Source organism: Urocampus carinirostris, chromosome 7, assembly GCF_059441175.1.
Source record: "Urocampus carinirostris isolate Australia breed hairy pipefish chromosome 7, RoL_Ucar_1.0, whole genome shotgun sequence".
NCBI classification, from domain to species: domain Eukaryota; kingdom Metazoa; phylum Chordata; class Actinopteri; order Syngnathiformes; family Syngnathidae; genus Urocampus; species Urocampus carinirostris.
Genome location: NC_142355.1, coordinates 13717573 through 13733411, shown reverse-complemented (window position 1 = coordinate 13733411; position 15839 = coordinate 13717573). Strand labels below are relative to the sequence as shown.

The following is a 15839-nucleotide window of genomic DNA, read 5'->3' as shown; positions in this document are numbered from 1 at the left end:
AAACTTTTCTTTGTGAAAATCCAGGGATACACCACCTCGTGTTAGCAAGTCCGCCTCCTCTCCGATTCTCCCCGGTTTTCGTGTCTCTGTCATGTCGGACATGTCGGGAGTCAGCAGCATTAGAAGTCGAGAAAGCTTTTCCTTTAGTAGCTTATCCAATAAGAAGCTTGTTGCAGCCCTAATATGAACCAACACCTTGATTTGTGTAATCATTTTTTATGCGCAAGTTTCAACAAACCACGGCCCACAAAACTGGGCCATTCGGCTTCTTTTTTCATAAAGCTAAATGATTGAAATTGCATAGGTCGACGTGGTCTTTTTTTTTACTAATGTATTACCAAGGAATTGGATTCAAGACAGTATAGGAAGACACAAAATCAAATCAATCATATGTTTTTGTCCTGGTCCGGATAGGAAACAAGAACAATATGGATTTTGCGATACGGCTTATTTAATGACTGACCTACTTAAAAAAGTTTTGAATCCCGCCCGATATCAAAACAAATTTTTCTATTTGTGATCCTCAGGGTGATTAGTATCGCCAGGCGATGGCCTACACTTTAGGCTCGGCACCTGAAAGCCAATCGCGTGGCGTGGGACCACAGCGTTGTGTCACAAGGGTGGAGCTTTCGGTTACTGCTGCCAATCTTCTCGACCGTGACGTCGCCTCCAAGTCGGACCCGTTCTGTGTTCTATTCCATGAAGTAGATGGAAACTGGGTGGAGGTAAGACTGGGTGCTCACTGAAAGGGGGGAAATTCTTGCAGTGTTGGCCAGACTAGTTCTGAGCCAAGACATCTTCGATATACTCACACTATATGAATGGCACCAGATGGTATTACATACATTATGTACCTTCTGCTAGCTCATAAAAGGGCATTTGATTTTTCCTAGTGTTCACGCTGTAGAGCAGGGTGTCAAACTCATTTAGCTCGGGGGCTTCATGGCAGAAAAAAACGTGGGCCGGACTAGTGAATTAATGTCATAAAAGGTGTGCGTTGGCTGGAGGGCTCGGGGTCTTTTGGGAGGCTCAAAGTTCAATTATGATTCAGGGATGTAAGATTAGATTATAAACGATCAATCAGGTTGGTTTTTTTCTCGATATTCCTTAAATGAGATTTAATCTCTTGTAGTGTTTATCAACTCTGCATTTGTAAAGAAAAAATCCTAAATTTTTCAGTGAGTACTATAACTCATATACTCTCACATCCAAAATAAGCCATTATTTTATTATCACTGCATTCAGTAATCAAAGAACCAAACATAGATAACCTAAATTGGTTATAATTTACCTAAAAACATCATTAGCCTTCGTAGAATACCAACAGAATGTGCACTGCAAGAAAAAACATCTTTCTAAGAACATTTCTCATTTTTAGTCAAATAATACCAATGTGCCTAATTTTTGACAATATAACTTAAAAAAAGTAGTTAAAAACAGTAAGAATCTTCGGGAAAAATCTTCTCAAGGTTATGTTCCGTTGATGTTTTATCTACGCTGTTCCCAAGCCAACAAATAACAAGTTTTAGAACAACAAAAATAATTTTCTCTTAAAAGGTCATTGTGTATTATTGGTCAATAAATGTATCTTATTATGGCCGCACGTATTCAACAACTTTTGTCACTTACAATACTTGGTTTAAACACCAATTTTAACCAAATAATTAGAGGTACTCATTACGCACTTGTGTGCATCATACTTGAATAAATATTTTTTTCTTCTTTTAATTCCAGGTAGCAAAAAAGTAGGTCTTCAAAATAGAGTCTGAAAATAAATGAGCAGTTCCTTCAAAGGTATTATTATAGAACAAGGGCTGTAGAAATTCACCTGTGCAAAAACAAATGTGTTCTTAAAAAAATGTTTTTATACATCAACAGTGCCATCAAAAGGGCGTCCATAAGTTGATTGTAAATCTATTACATGGATAAACATTTAAAACTAAAGGAACACTTTAGGTAAAAAGAGTAATGTTTTACTTACGATAGTCTCGTCATGTTGCTTAACCCTTGCTTGAGGAAATCAAGTCAAGTCATGTTTATTTATATAGCTACTAAAAAAGTCACGTACCGTTGCACAGACCGCCATTACACCGTCCCCTGATCTGAAACCTACAAATGTATCTTTATATAATCAGTGTTAATTTGGTAACGGACGAAAGCTGCACAATGTAATCTTTCACTTCCGCACTATCACTCAGAAATGTGCTTGTTTACAAACATCATTTACATTTGTGTCCCCTTTAAGTGTTTGAGATCCCTTCCCTTCCCCTGATTGTTTATAATTGACCTAAATATTGAAGGAGTTATAAATGAAGGATTCTAAAGTCATGCCGTGATGAATAGGCACTTAATTACGGGACTATCATTACTAATTAATGCATACCTCGCCTTATACTGGAACAACGAAATAAACGGGGCAAACATGAGCACAGAATTTAGGGTAAAAGGGTGCTGAATTTTGTTTATGTTGACAATGAAACTAAAGACATATCAAATCTAAATATGGTATAAAGTGTCCCACCTTATCTAATTGTAGTCAAATTTCCATATACGTTTTTTTGTTTATTCAAGCAAGTCTACATGGGTCTGACCTCTTGGCTTGAATCAGACTCACTGACTAAGTTTTTTTGCATGCACGGGTCTCCCACCAAACCAGCAGCTACCATAATTTGGGAGTATAATCCCCAATATTATTTAGATGATAGATGCTTGTCTGTGGTTAGCAGTCTGTTAGTATCATTCTAATTTCTCTTTTTGCTTCTGAGGATAGGCACTGACCTTGGGGAAACTTTGACTCAAGTGAACAAATGTGGTCTGGCAAAACGGGGGAAGAACCCCATTACCCAACTAAGCCCTCCCTTCATTATTTTCTGCCCTTCTTAGAATGCTAAATTGATGAGGGTAGCATCACATTGCTCCATCTGCCTTTTACCTCTGCTAGTTTCCTGACTATTTGAGTCAGCTAGTAGTCGAAAATATGCGAAAATGGCCTAAGTTCTATGAACATTTATACTGAAAAGCACACACGCATACACGCACACAAACACACACACTAAAAAAAAGGAGCAATGATGCTATGAGAAAAACCAAAATAACCCAAAACAAAACCAAAAAAAACTGGAAGTTCTGCATGGCACCACATGGAAAGGACCCTCTTGAGTCTTCTGGAAAGCGGCGCTTTGAATAGAAATGACATGGAGTAAGCTATAAGAGGATTTCCAGCACCCTGCAGCATGACAAAGTAGCTTTTTGCACATCAGCCTCAAAGCTGAGACGCCAGAGTTGCACACTTGCATTGGTCCTCCCCCATCCCACATTCTACATCATTGTCCCCAAATCTAAATGTGGGTCTCATTAGGTGATTATATGTGACCTGCCATCTATAGAGCTCATTTTCTCACACAGAGCCACATATGGTAGGCAAAAGTTTATACGTGATCAAAAGCAGGAAGAACAGTGGGAAATTGATGGTGTTGAATGCTCAATGGAGATGACAATTGGTGATCACAAAGGGTTTTTTATTTCTATTTTAGATTCCTTTTATTTTTGACTCCATGTGCAAACAATTAGGAAGCATTAATTCTGTTGCCTGAGCTTTTATGATTTGCAGTAATCACACACTAGATTGTATGTTTGTTTCTGTTTGCGCCTGCCTGATCTTGCGTAGGTGTGAGACCTTAGTAGTAGCTAGCTTACGGTCAGCGGGGCATGTGGCTCTGATGAAAAATTGCCTTTGGTTGCTATGGTAACAGATGGAGAAACTAAATAAGCCGAGTGCCCCTAAATTGTAGTCCAAACCTTCTAATGGATGCTAGCCACAGAGCTCACAGTTTAACATATGCAGCGGTTCACACCCGTTAATCCCTACAGTCAGCTTCCGTTGTCTCCATTTTTTGCGCTAATTGTTTTCTTTGCCCGTTTGCTTCCCTTTTTACGAGTTGATCCATCTTTGTTTGTGAGTTGCAGCAGGAGTGAGACTCAGCCAAGTCCATTGGGGGAAAATAAATAGCTCCAAATGCAAAGAGTGTGAAAGCAAACTAAAAAAAGCAAGAAATGGTAAAGTGATGAATGTGTTGTGAAGCGAATACGAAGGATAAAAAGAGTGCAGTGTGAAAAGACTCAGGTGGTCAGCCCAATATGTGCGTAAATACCATTTGATATGAAGATGCTCAGTCTTAAAAGGTGGCAAATGGAACAATATTTTTATCCTCTTTACTGAAATAATACATATTTAAGGGAACTATGTAGTTTATCTACAGCACTTTGTTCTTTTTCTTTCAATGGTGTTCTTTTTCTTTCATGGTCACATTCCAAATAACTAAAATCTTGATTTTCCTCAATCAACCTGGACATTTAAGATTTCAAACCATTTTACAAGGAATGAATAAATTCCACTCAGCAATGAGTTAAAACAACTTTTCTCTCAGTCTGTACTTACGCCTGGACTGTGCAAGTCACTTTGAGCAGGATCTCACATGTTAATTTCACTTATGTCCGCTGATTCGCATAGATTAATATAATTTGACCACTCGGTATTGGGTTCATGGGTTCATCCAAACAGCAAACCTTAACACTCTCAACTGATATCAACTGTTTTGAAACACCCTGTAAGATAAGAGAAAATAATTGGAATTGCATATTTCAATTTTCCTGGAAAATGTTTGGAAAAATAATTTGATGGAATGCTACGCTTTTATTAAATATAGTTAAATCAAGTTATGTCAATATTTGTATTCAGCTATGGATTTTACATTTTTATTTTTGAACGCAATCTCCACAAAAGACAAGATGCTGACCTTTTCCGATGGTGCATAAACACATAATGCAACTTGACTCAGTTGTGAATGTTGCACAGTGAGGCTATGAGTCATGTAACGATGAGGGAAAATAACATGAGTCTTGAAAACACCCACGCACTTCTGTCTGTTTGGTTTTTAGATGGCATTTTTCGGCCCTTTAGTACTTGAAGCCCGAGACAAAATCAGCAGTGTTAATTTGCATTATGAAGTGTAAGCTGTTTTCTTCAATACCGTTTCATTGAGGAGTTGACCACTAAAAAATACAAATTGGATTAATTAGTTCTTTCACAAATCCCACCTTGTTATTACTGTTTTTTGTCTGTTTGAGGCTTTTCACTTAGGCACAGCTAAAAAAACATCAATGACTAATTAAAATAAAGAAACACATTTTACATAAACATAAACATAAAGGAAGTAGGATTAAGCTAAAGACTTTAAGTGCCTAACCCTATTCCATTTTCTCCTTGCAGGTAAGACATATTCAAAATTAAAACAAAAAAACAGAATCTTGTCCCACAAATGGGAAATTCGAAAACATTTCAGACCTACTATTGTATCACACACACTTACCTTTTGAAAATCCGTGTTTAAAATTAAAGAGAGTTCTCTTGTGTTTCAGCTTGGCCGGACGGAAACTGCAGTTAATAACTTGAACCCAGTTTTTGGAGTGAAGTTCCAGGTGGACTACCACTTTGAAGAAATTCAGAAGCTTCGCTTTGCCATGTTTGATGAAGACAAGTGTACCACACAGCTCTATGAGCACGATTTCTTGGGGGAATACGTTTGCACACTTGGCGTTGTAAGTATGATTCTTTTGTCTTTCAGACATCAAATTATTGTGTAATCATTCATGCTGCATTGTTGTTACACTTTCACTAGATTGTGTCCAATAAGAAACTTCATCGGCCGTTGATCTTAGCCAATGGGAAGCCTGCTGGTAAAGGATCCATAACTGTGAGAACTGCATTTGGTTTTCAATAGTGTTCAGTCTTTAGTGTGGGATGACTATCTTATTACCGTAAATTCCGGATTATAAGGCGCACCTGATTATAAGCCGCACCCCCCACATTTCGGAAGGAAAACCGATTTAGTACATACACAAGCCGCACCGGTATATTAGCCGCATGCACCCACATTACAAAAAGGGGTTATTTTTGATTGAACAATTTTAATGGGGGGGATTTTGTATAGATTTATTGTTTCTTTTTTCTTTACCAATTATCCATTATCCATTATATCATAATACACTTCAAAGCCAATAGGCCAAGACACTTGCTCTCAGCAAAGAGGCTGAGTCAAGGTCTTAGCCAAACTGGGGGGTTTTGGGGTTTTTAAGGGTTATTGTTCTATCTTCGTTATTCATTATCCATTATCCGTTATCGGTCAGTTCATAATACACATACCGACACAGTCCAAAACCCACAGCCGGCGAATTGATCGGAAAATGATACCGGTAGTTATCATTTGATGCAGACCTGCAAAGTCCGGGTACCCGTTGAAAGTAATCCATGGAAAAAAAAGTGTATATTTCCAAAGGTAAGGGTGGGAAAAATATACCGGTATATCCACTATTGTCTCCCGCGTCCACAATCACTCACCTTTACCCGTCCCCACTTTCCATCAGCCCGCGTTTGCTCCGCCATTTCTTTCTTATTTGCTCGTGAAAAACATCAGCAAGTGTCTCAAATAAATACAAATAAATACATTACAAAAATATACAGTTGCAAATACATATTATACATGGTTACACATATTTACAAAGAAAGACGGTACACCGAGAGAGTTTTCAAAGCTTTAATAATAATAATAATCTAATTTTCATCCCAAACCGTGCCTGTGAAAGGTACCAACGCGCTACTAATAACACGCTCGCAACGCGTCATGCGTATCTGTTAAAAAAAGCCATACCGTAATTGCGAAATTCACGGTTAACCGTCCTCATCTTTCTCCTTATAACTGCCGCCATCAAGGGCGACTTCCTCATTATCGGAAACAACCTTTGTCAGACTGACAATTCGTACGCAAACTAAGAGGATGCCGTCAACCTCGGCGCATATATTCCACCGGTCTAAATCTTACCTTTTGTACTCGAGTGCCGCTGGTGGCAGTTAGAAAAATTACATAAATTGGCCGCTTCACTGAATAAGCTGCAGGGCTGAACATTTGGGAAAAAAGTAGCGGCTTATAGTCTGGAATTTACGGTAGTTTGCAGTAATTGTTTGAAATACATCTTCTGTGTATGTTACCGTAAATCCCAGACCAGGAGCCGCTACTTTTTTTGCTACATTTTAAACACTGCAACTTTAAATACGGTGCGGTTTCTTATTCTTTTTCCCCGTGGTAGCACCCATAAAAACAGCGAGCTGGTCTTTTCCACAATGCATGCACTCTTAATACGCCTGGAAACATTTATGACGCCATTCGAGAGAAATTAGTTTATATTTTTGGCAGCACTGTTCGCAAAAATACATAATGGGATAAAACGGAAGGTTTGACAGTACATTATTCAATATTTACAACATACAATATTTCAACTTTTTCACCCAAAAACCAAGTCCTCAATTTATAAATCTGAATTGAACAGCAGTGGATTTTATCCATCAAAAATGCTATGCTTCTCCATCCGTTCATCCGCGTCAATGTCAGCTCGCTGAAGTTTCCTTTAATCCCCGAGGAACAATGACAGGTGAATGCAATTTGGTCCGGTACCGCAGAAACCACTAATGACAAAAACTCAATGGCACTATTTACCACTGTTTGGTTGCCCTGGCACTGTCGTCTAGAAATACAGGGCTCACATTTCATGCAACTCAGCCCTCCTTCGCATTTTCTCTCTGCACAGTAGTAAATATGTGCTCTTCTATGTAATAACAATCTTGAATGGTCACATTATCCGAAAAATGACCTAGGCAAATTCGGGCCGGAGAGGCAAACGGCGCAGCTGAAAACAGCAGTCCATTTTCATGGCTGTTTAAGCCTTCGTCTTAAAATCCGGTGTGGCTTTTACAAAGACAAAATTGCATTTCGTTATTAAAATAGAGCTTGCTGCTTTTAATCAGGTGCACTTTATACTCAAGGATTTACGGTATACTGTAATATTATTATAGGTTACAGCCCAGGAACTGTCTGACAACAGAATCATCACTTTGACACTGAGTGGGCGTAAACTGGACAAGAAGGTAGGTAGAGTCTTCTCATGCAAATGCAAACATGCTCATATTAAGAGTGCTACAGGAAAAACAAGACTAGATTTTACTCATAGAAATCAATTGAAACAGGATGGGGATAGTTTAAAATCCTCGTTACGTGAAGAGGAATAAATCACATTTACTTTCATTGTTGTGGTTTTTCAGAGTAGTGTAACATAATTCATTAGATTTGTACCAGAACATCTGAAGTGGTACACATGAATTTATATCCTTCATTTGCAAGCAGTCATGTTTTAAATACACAATGTTTTTCCGTGTGTGTGTGTGTGTGCCCGGTAAACCTAAAGGAGTCAGTCACATTATAATAAGCTCTCGTTTTCTCTTTAGTGAACCTCACGCTTTTACTCTTACCGTACAACATACCGTACAAGGCCAAGAACACAATAACTAATCTAACCATAGTGTAAAAGAAAACTACAATTTCCAGTGGTGCTCTGAAATTAACATCTAGGGTCAAAACCAAAAACTGATCATGTGTAATACTTGTGTGTGTGTATATATATATATATATATATATATATATATATATATATATATATATATAATTCCTTTTTTAAAATCTATTTTCATTCTTTTTACACCAGCAAAGTTGTCCACTGGTCAGTGACCGTCGGTACTCTGCATTTTGACACATAGGACGTTATCAAATAATTTAAAAGGGCGGCTTTTTAAACAGATGAGATCTACATGGTGGAGAAAGGACAGAATGCCAGACTGCAAACAAAATGCTCTAAATGTGGCCAACTTTATAGTGTGTGCTGATAGAGGTTTAATTAATATTGTTATGCTTCCCCTGTTGTCTGTTTAACACTTGGTTCCCATCTTTGTCTCTTTAGTCTCTTTTCTCCTTCTGCATGCTCTTGTTGCAACAAGAAAATTGGTAGCTACCAATGCAGTCGGAAACAAACTGAACAGACTAGTTTAAGAGTTTTTTTTCTTATGTTATTTTCAGTGGGATAAAATCACAGTAAACAATTAACCAGGGTAGCGGGTTGGTGAGACGCATCAGGCTATACTAAAGGAAACAGTTTAACCTTGAGTAGATTTTTCTTTTCAATCAGAACTTGCAATGCTATTAAAAGAAAGTAGCAAAGGTTTTCCCTGGAAAGGCTTGAAGAAAACAAGACTATTCACATTTTGTCTACCGATTTGTTTTGCATAAATACAGACGGGAGAAGAAAATCACATCAGAGCTAGATTTCATTCTTTTCAGTTTGCTGGTTTTGAACTGAAAAAAGGTGATGACTTGTTCTTACTGTTTTGCAGGACTTCTTTGGGAAGTCGGACCCTTATTTGGAATTTCACAAACAAGGAGAAGATGACAAATGGATGCTCGTGCACAGGACTGAGGCGAGTACTCGCATCAGTTTGCATTTGTTCATTGAAAAACTCAAAGTATTTACTGGTAAATGATTCTGTTGTGGGTGCTACTTGATACTGTTAAAAAAAATTCCTGCCCTGTATGTCTGTCACTCAAGGTCATCAAGAACACTTTAGACCCCTCATGGAAACAGTTTACCGTGCCTCTTGTTTCTCTCTGTAACGGTGATGTGAACAGAAGCATCAAGGTCAGTTTCATGTATTCTTCTTTCATTAAACATTGCACTGCATTTGCACGCATTGACAACCCAGACTTTCCATGAGGCACATCTAAATACAGAAAATAAACCTTTACTACTCTACTGTGCAAGATATTGATTGACTCAAAGTCCCAGTGTGTAAAGTATAGCAACCCCTAGTCGTGTAAAAATATTCCATTAATTTAAACAAAAGGGAATCGCACTTCCCAGTCTCCCTGGTAAGGTCTTTTCAGGGGTACTGGAAAGAAGGGTCCATCAGGAAGTTGAATGTCAGGATTCAGGAGGAGTAGTGTGGTTTTCGTCTGGGACGTGGAACAGTGGACCAGCTCTACACCCTCTGCAGGGTCCTCAAGGATGCATGCGAGATTGTCCATCCGGTCTACATGTGTTTTGCAGACTTGGAGAAGACATTCGAACATCTTTCTCGGGGGGCTTCCGGAGTACAGTACCGGACAGTCTTATCCAGGCTGTTTAGTCCCTTTATGACCGGTGCCACAGTTTGGTCGGATATGCTGGCAGTAAGTTGGATTCGTTTGATGTCAGCTTGCATATTTAACTTTGGAAATGAGATCCTAACCCAGGTGGAAGAGTACAAGTATCTCTAGGTCTTGTTCACGAGCGAGGGTAAGATTGATTGGGAGAGCAACCGGCAAATTGGTGCGAAGTCTGCAGTCTTGCGCACCCTGTACCGGTCTGTCGCGGTAAAGAAGGAGCTGAGCCCAAAGGCAAAGCTCTTGATTTACCCGAAGATCTACATTACCCTCTCCTTTGGTCACAAATTGTAGGTAATGACCAGAAGAACAAGAACCCGGGTACAACCAGCTGAAATGAGTTTCCTCTGCAGGGTGGCTGGGGTCTCCCTTAGAGATAGGGTGAGAAGCTTAGTCATCAGGGCCAGACTCAGTGGAGAGCTGCTGCTCCTCCACGTTGAAGGGAACCAGCTGTGAGGTGGCTCGGGCATCTGGTAAAGATGCCTCCTGGACTCCTTCCTCGTGCGGTCTTCTATGCATATCTTACCAGGGGGTGGCGCCGGGGACGACATAGGACACGCTGGCAGGACTACGTCTTTACCTTTAAAGGCCTCGGGATCCATTTGGATGAGATCGACAAAGTAGTTGGGAATAGGGAGTTCTGGGCTTCCCTGCTGAGCCTGCTGGCTCTGCAATCTGACATTAGCTGAAATGAAAACTAAGCACCTCTGCATGGATTACAATCAATGATGTATTTGTTCTGCACGATAACAGGTGCTGTGTTATGATTATGATAATGATGGTGGTCATGATTTCATTGGAGAATACCAAACAACTGTGGCCAAGATGAGTGAGGCTCAGAACTCAGTCCAGGTAATATTGTTTTTATTGTTTTATTGCAACGTAATTCCAAAACCATTATGTTTACATTTTTTATCTTTGATTGCAATGTTAGTTTATGTCAGTGAAATGATTCTTCAGATTTTTTATTTGTAAAAAGGTATTGAGGTATACATCTCGGGATGATGTTATCCGATTTTGGAAATGCGCTCTGGGGTAATTTTGAGTGCACTACAGTTTTCTGCACCTTAGTACGCTCTACACAATGGCCTGATCGCTAAAGAGTGCACTATATGGGGGACGAGTGTGCAGTTTCGGACACCGCTAATGTAACCTTTTCGGAATTTTCCTTTTTTTTTGTTTCCAACTGAATATGTCTTGACAGTTGCTCAGGGCTCAAGCAATCACGGCTCCCCTGTTTTGTTTTGATTTTAGGACGAGCTATGATTGGTTGTTACCAGAGTCGACAGTAACTGTATTGTTTATTTGATTCGACAGCAGGAAGCAAAATGACCAAAAGTACCTAAACCCTTTTTTTTCCCCCACAATTTTAAAAATATTGGTTAAATAACTGAGAAAAATCACACCTTAAATGAACAAACAATGTTCTATTTGCATATCAAACAATTTGGCTTATGTTTCCTTGCTTTTTTGTTGTAGAAAATTCAATTTAATTCATCATTTTAAAAATGACTAAGAAACTGGTAAATTGTGAATTGGAAAGTATTTACTTAGTGGTAAATTGCTTCTTCGTCGTATCGTAATTAGGTAATCCTTTGTTAACTTACACTTCCCCTGTCACAAAAAAAGGTTTTTCGTGCAAAGAAAAAATAATGTGATTAAAAAAACGCAGTAAAATGGAAGCTGATTGTCGGTGAAACAACAAGTTGTAATCTGAGGACAGTGGGACAATCGTGAGGCTCACAATCAAGTAATCAGACCATTGTGTGATAGCTTCTAATAATTAACAGTCTAATAATTAACAGTCACTCACACAAATTGAGAGTAGCACACTTTAACAAATCAAACAAAGTGAAACCCCTTGAAAATGTTCTGGTCACCGTGGCAACATGTTTTTAAGTTAGTTTGCAGTCCCAATGGCTTTCTGAATGTAAAATAAACACAATCTGCAATCACTTAATACACAAAATAAAATAGAGCTACAGTAAATGTGAATGTCCATGGACAGAACAATATTGTGTAAAACCCAAACCTCAAGGCTCTAGCATACATGGGTTTCCCGATTTGTTTCCTTCAATGGTCATGTTCATGACACTCTTTCGTTTATCTACATTAAAAGTGAAATGTAAAAAATGATAAATTGCTGTTTTGCAGTAAGGGTGCAACCAATAATTATTTGAATAATTGATGAATTGTTTGACTCTTTTCCTGAAAGATCAAACCGTATTAAAAAAAAATCTTTGTTTTCTCCTCCACTCAATTTTTGAAATGTCAAACGGAATATTCTATAATTTAAAACAATGAAATAAATCACAGTGTTTGAATCTAGACACCTGCAAATATGCTAAATATTTTTTGTATAAAGTGCAAAAAAAGAAAGGCTTTTTAAAAAAAAAAAATCTTTTATGCTGTGCATGAATAAAAAGCCACAAAAAAACTCCAAATTAGGGGTTGCTTGCATTTATATCAAAATTGCATCTCTTTAAAGATGTTTTCTTAACTCCTGGCTATACAGGCAACTTATTGTACATTGAATGTTTTTATACTTTCATTTGCATTTTGGTGGCAGAAAGGTTTTATAAAAATACATTTGGATTTGGATCAAGATGACCTAGTGCGTTAAAGTACGGTCTAGGAGCGCTCTCTGCCCGACTAAAGTGCTACTGCAAGTTTGTTGCCAGATCAAGACCAAAGTCAATGCACTCCCTTATTTGCATTGATTAAAATCACGCGCCACAAAAAGTCAATGAGGAAATTTGTTTCCAAAGCGATTCTAATTGATTTTATCAATCACTATTGCAGCCTTAGTTTGCAGTACATTTCATTTTTGTAGTGTTTTATAATCTTGTGCATTGTGTCTTATACTGTTATCGTGCCAGTAATAACTTATTTAAGGATTACTGCCAATAATGCTTCCTGTCCTCAGTGAAGCACACCTAACTTTACTCATTAAAGTCAGTTCCGTTTTCATACCAGCTCAAATGTTCAGCCAGCTCTCTGGCGCTGCATATCGCAATGGACGAGTCTCCGCCATCTGTCTCAATTTCTTTTGTACGTACCCAGCTTTGTTCTTTATCACTTTTTTTCCTCCGTTCCCATCCGCCATGTTAAGTCTCTGGGTCTTTTTGATCTTCCAGTTGCCATGACGGACTGATTTTGGCTGTTTGTTGGTGTTGACGAATGTCTTTCCCCTTAGCGAGTTCATTGGTTCTGGATACAGAAAAGGCAGGTTTTCAAATAGAGGCTGAAAACATAATAGCAGTTCCTTCGAAGGTTTTATTTTCAGAAAATGTTTTGTGCATAAATGAGCTGGCAGACAATGGCTCTAGCAATTTATTTGTGCAAAGACTGTGTTTTACCATTATTCTTATATAGAAAGGACAGTCCGTGAGCTGATTGAAAATCTATTGCAGAACTAAACATAGTTGAATGGAGCACTAATCTACTGATGACCGCCTGGTTATCTTAGGAGGAATGGTACTCAAGCTTAACCCTTAATGAAGATATCAGTTGTAATTTGTTAAGATGGACAAAAGCTAAACTTTGCTTGGTGTAAGCTTCTCAAAAATGTGCTTGTTTAAACATCTCCCCAGGAACTGGAGTAAATGTTTCCTGTCTTTCATTGTGTGTGTGCAAAAGGAAGTAAGGGGATATAATACAAAACAGAAATGAAGGAACATAATTGCGAAAAAAATAAATGAAGAAGTTTTAAACGAAAATATCATGATTAAATATGGGCAGTAACATATTTAAATATTACAACAATGGCCATTCAGTTGTGATTTTATGATACGAAAATTGACAAACCTTAATCTTATCTCAACAAATATATATGTTTTTTTTTTCCGACTAAAATATTCAGCTGATTCTTGGAAAGCAGTATTCACATTTTACATATAATTAGCATAATTATGCATAGTTGAGTGCACAATATCGTGAGTTTTAAATGTTAATGTTTTATTCAACGTCAACATTATTCAACCATCCCTTTCTAATACCACTTCATGGTTGTGGATGGCTTAAACATTTAAAAATATATTGATGATAATGATGTCTGGGCTAATGTTAAAAACAGTATTTCATTCAAGCCGATGATTACTATTAATGTGTGTGGATTTTTTTATCGTGTGGGTTTGAAATCTGTGCTAAGATGTTGAATTTGCCATTCATGCTTTATTTCAAGATAACGTTAAAATTACCATCCTCTGTGTGTACGTGCCTTTGTTTGTGTATGAGCATGTGCAGCAGAGGGACAACGTGACTTGTTATCCCACTGAGCATGTTCACACTTGCCAATGGTGTGTGTCTAAAAAGAGCTCACGAGAGAAGACAGACTACATGAGCGATGGAGAGGACTAAGGTCCACTGACTCCCTTTGAGTCTTTTTAGTGTGTTGTTTAGATGCATTTTGAAAAAAAAAATCCTCTGTTAATGTATAGTATTCCTATTTGACATCCTCAGCACATCGTGGGTATTTTCCATTAATTGGTTTCATGGATAAACACATACTTCACAGAAATACGGAATCCCTTTACAATTGCCAGTTCACTCAAACCAATTGAAAAGCGGCCTTTTGTATCCTAGGTGCTAATTGGCAGTTGGAAAGCAGCATCCTTCAGTGTTGGATGTTTTTTTGCTAGTATTGACTACGTTTACATACAGGGAATAGTCCAACTGGAATCAGAATTCGGTTATTTTGTAGCTTACATGGCATTTAACAAAATATCCGTCTTGGGGATGTTACTGAAAAATTAGTTACAGTTCTTTGTACCGTATTGCACTGTGATTAGATGCTGTTTGTAGTACATCGACCTGTGGAAGCAGTGAACTGTTCATATTTCTCGGCGTGTTAACTCTTGAGCGCTTGCAAACTGACACTTAACAGACACTCCATATCAGTTTTGTCTCTGGGCTTCAAACCACTTGAATATCTCGACTGACTAAGACGTTCTCTTTATTTTTCTCCAGGCATGGCTTGTTGCAATGATTAAAAGACCAAAATTCCACACACGTTTACCGTAACTTCTGTGCTTACCTTTGCCTGATTGATTTCCAGTTGGTTTATTGTTCATTTATAGGCTATGCTCCCTTCCCCACGCGCTGGCTACCATTCGCTATTGGTGATACACAGCCAAATATGTGCATTTAAGCATGTACCACCCTATTTTAAGCATTTCATTTTATAGTTATAAATGTTGGATCGAGTATTTACAGTAGGTAGAATATCTCGGGAAATCCAGTGTTCTCATGCTCTGCTTGAGAGTGAGTTACCATTACTGTATTCAGTTTTACCTTGTATGTGAACATCTACACACACACACCTTTCAGGCACCATTGACATCATTACACAAATTGACTACTTTTTGCATTTAACAAAGGATGATTCCATTCATGTGACTCACCAAAATCAAGGAGGTACAATACTTGTCTTGTTTCGTTGCTACGTCCTTTTTGTGTACAAGTTGTAGAAGTACAAGTGCCTTTCCAGAAGCATGGACTTTATATTGATGGATACAACTGCCATTTCCACTGTGAGGGCAGAAGATGAAATGGAAATGCCCCAGAGAAATCAACCAATAAACATGATGCTTTTAGCGAGTAAGCCAGAGTTTGCATGTATAATTCGGTTCTGTACAAGCCCACCGTGCTTTGCAAAGTGTTTATGAATCAGATCTCCTTTAATTTTTGCACCTGTGCATTGACATAATGTTAAATCAGCTGTATGGAAATTTCTTATGTTGCAGGTTGAAGTATATGTGC

General features: G+C 38.2%; 1 protein-coding gene across 1 annotated transcript in view; it reads left to right on the top strand.

Moving 5' to 3' along the window:
* cpne2 (copine II) overlaps positions 1-15839 on the top strand; it is a 42849-nt gene that overhangs the window by 3665 nt on the left and 23345 nt on the right. Inside the window, exons 2-8 of the mRNA XM_088339804.1 lie at positions 528-725; positions 5419-5598; positions 5679-5753; positions 7907-7978; positions 9275-9358; positions 9487-9576; positions 10833-10931. Coding sequence (XP_088195930.1) covers positions 549-725; positions 5419-5598; positions 5679-5753; positions 7907-7978; positions 9275-9358; positions 9487-9576; positions 10833-10931 — 777 coding nt within the window. The 5' untranslated portion in view covers positions 528-548. The remainder of the gene's footprint in view (positions 1-527; positions 726-5418; positions 5599-5678; positions 5754-7906; positions 7979-9274; positions 9359-9486; positions 9577-10832; positions 10932-15839) is intronic.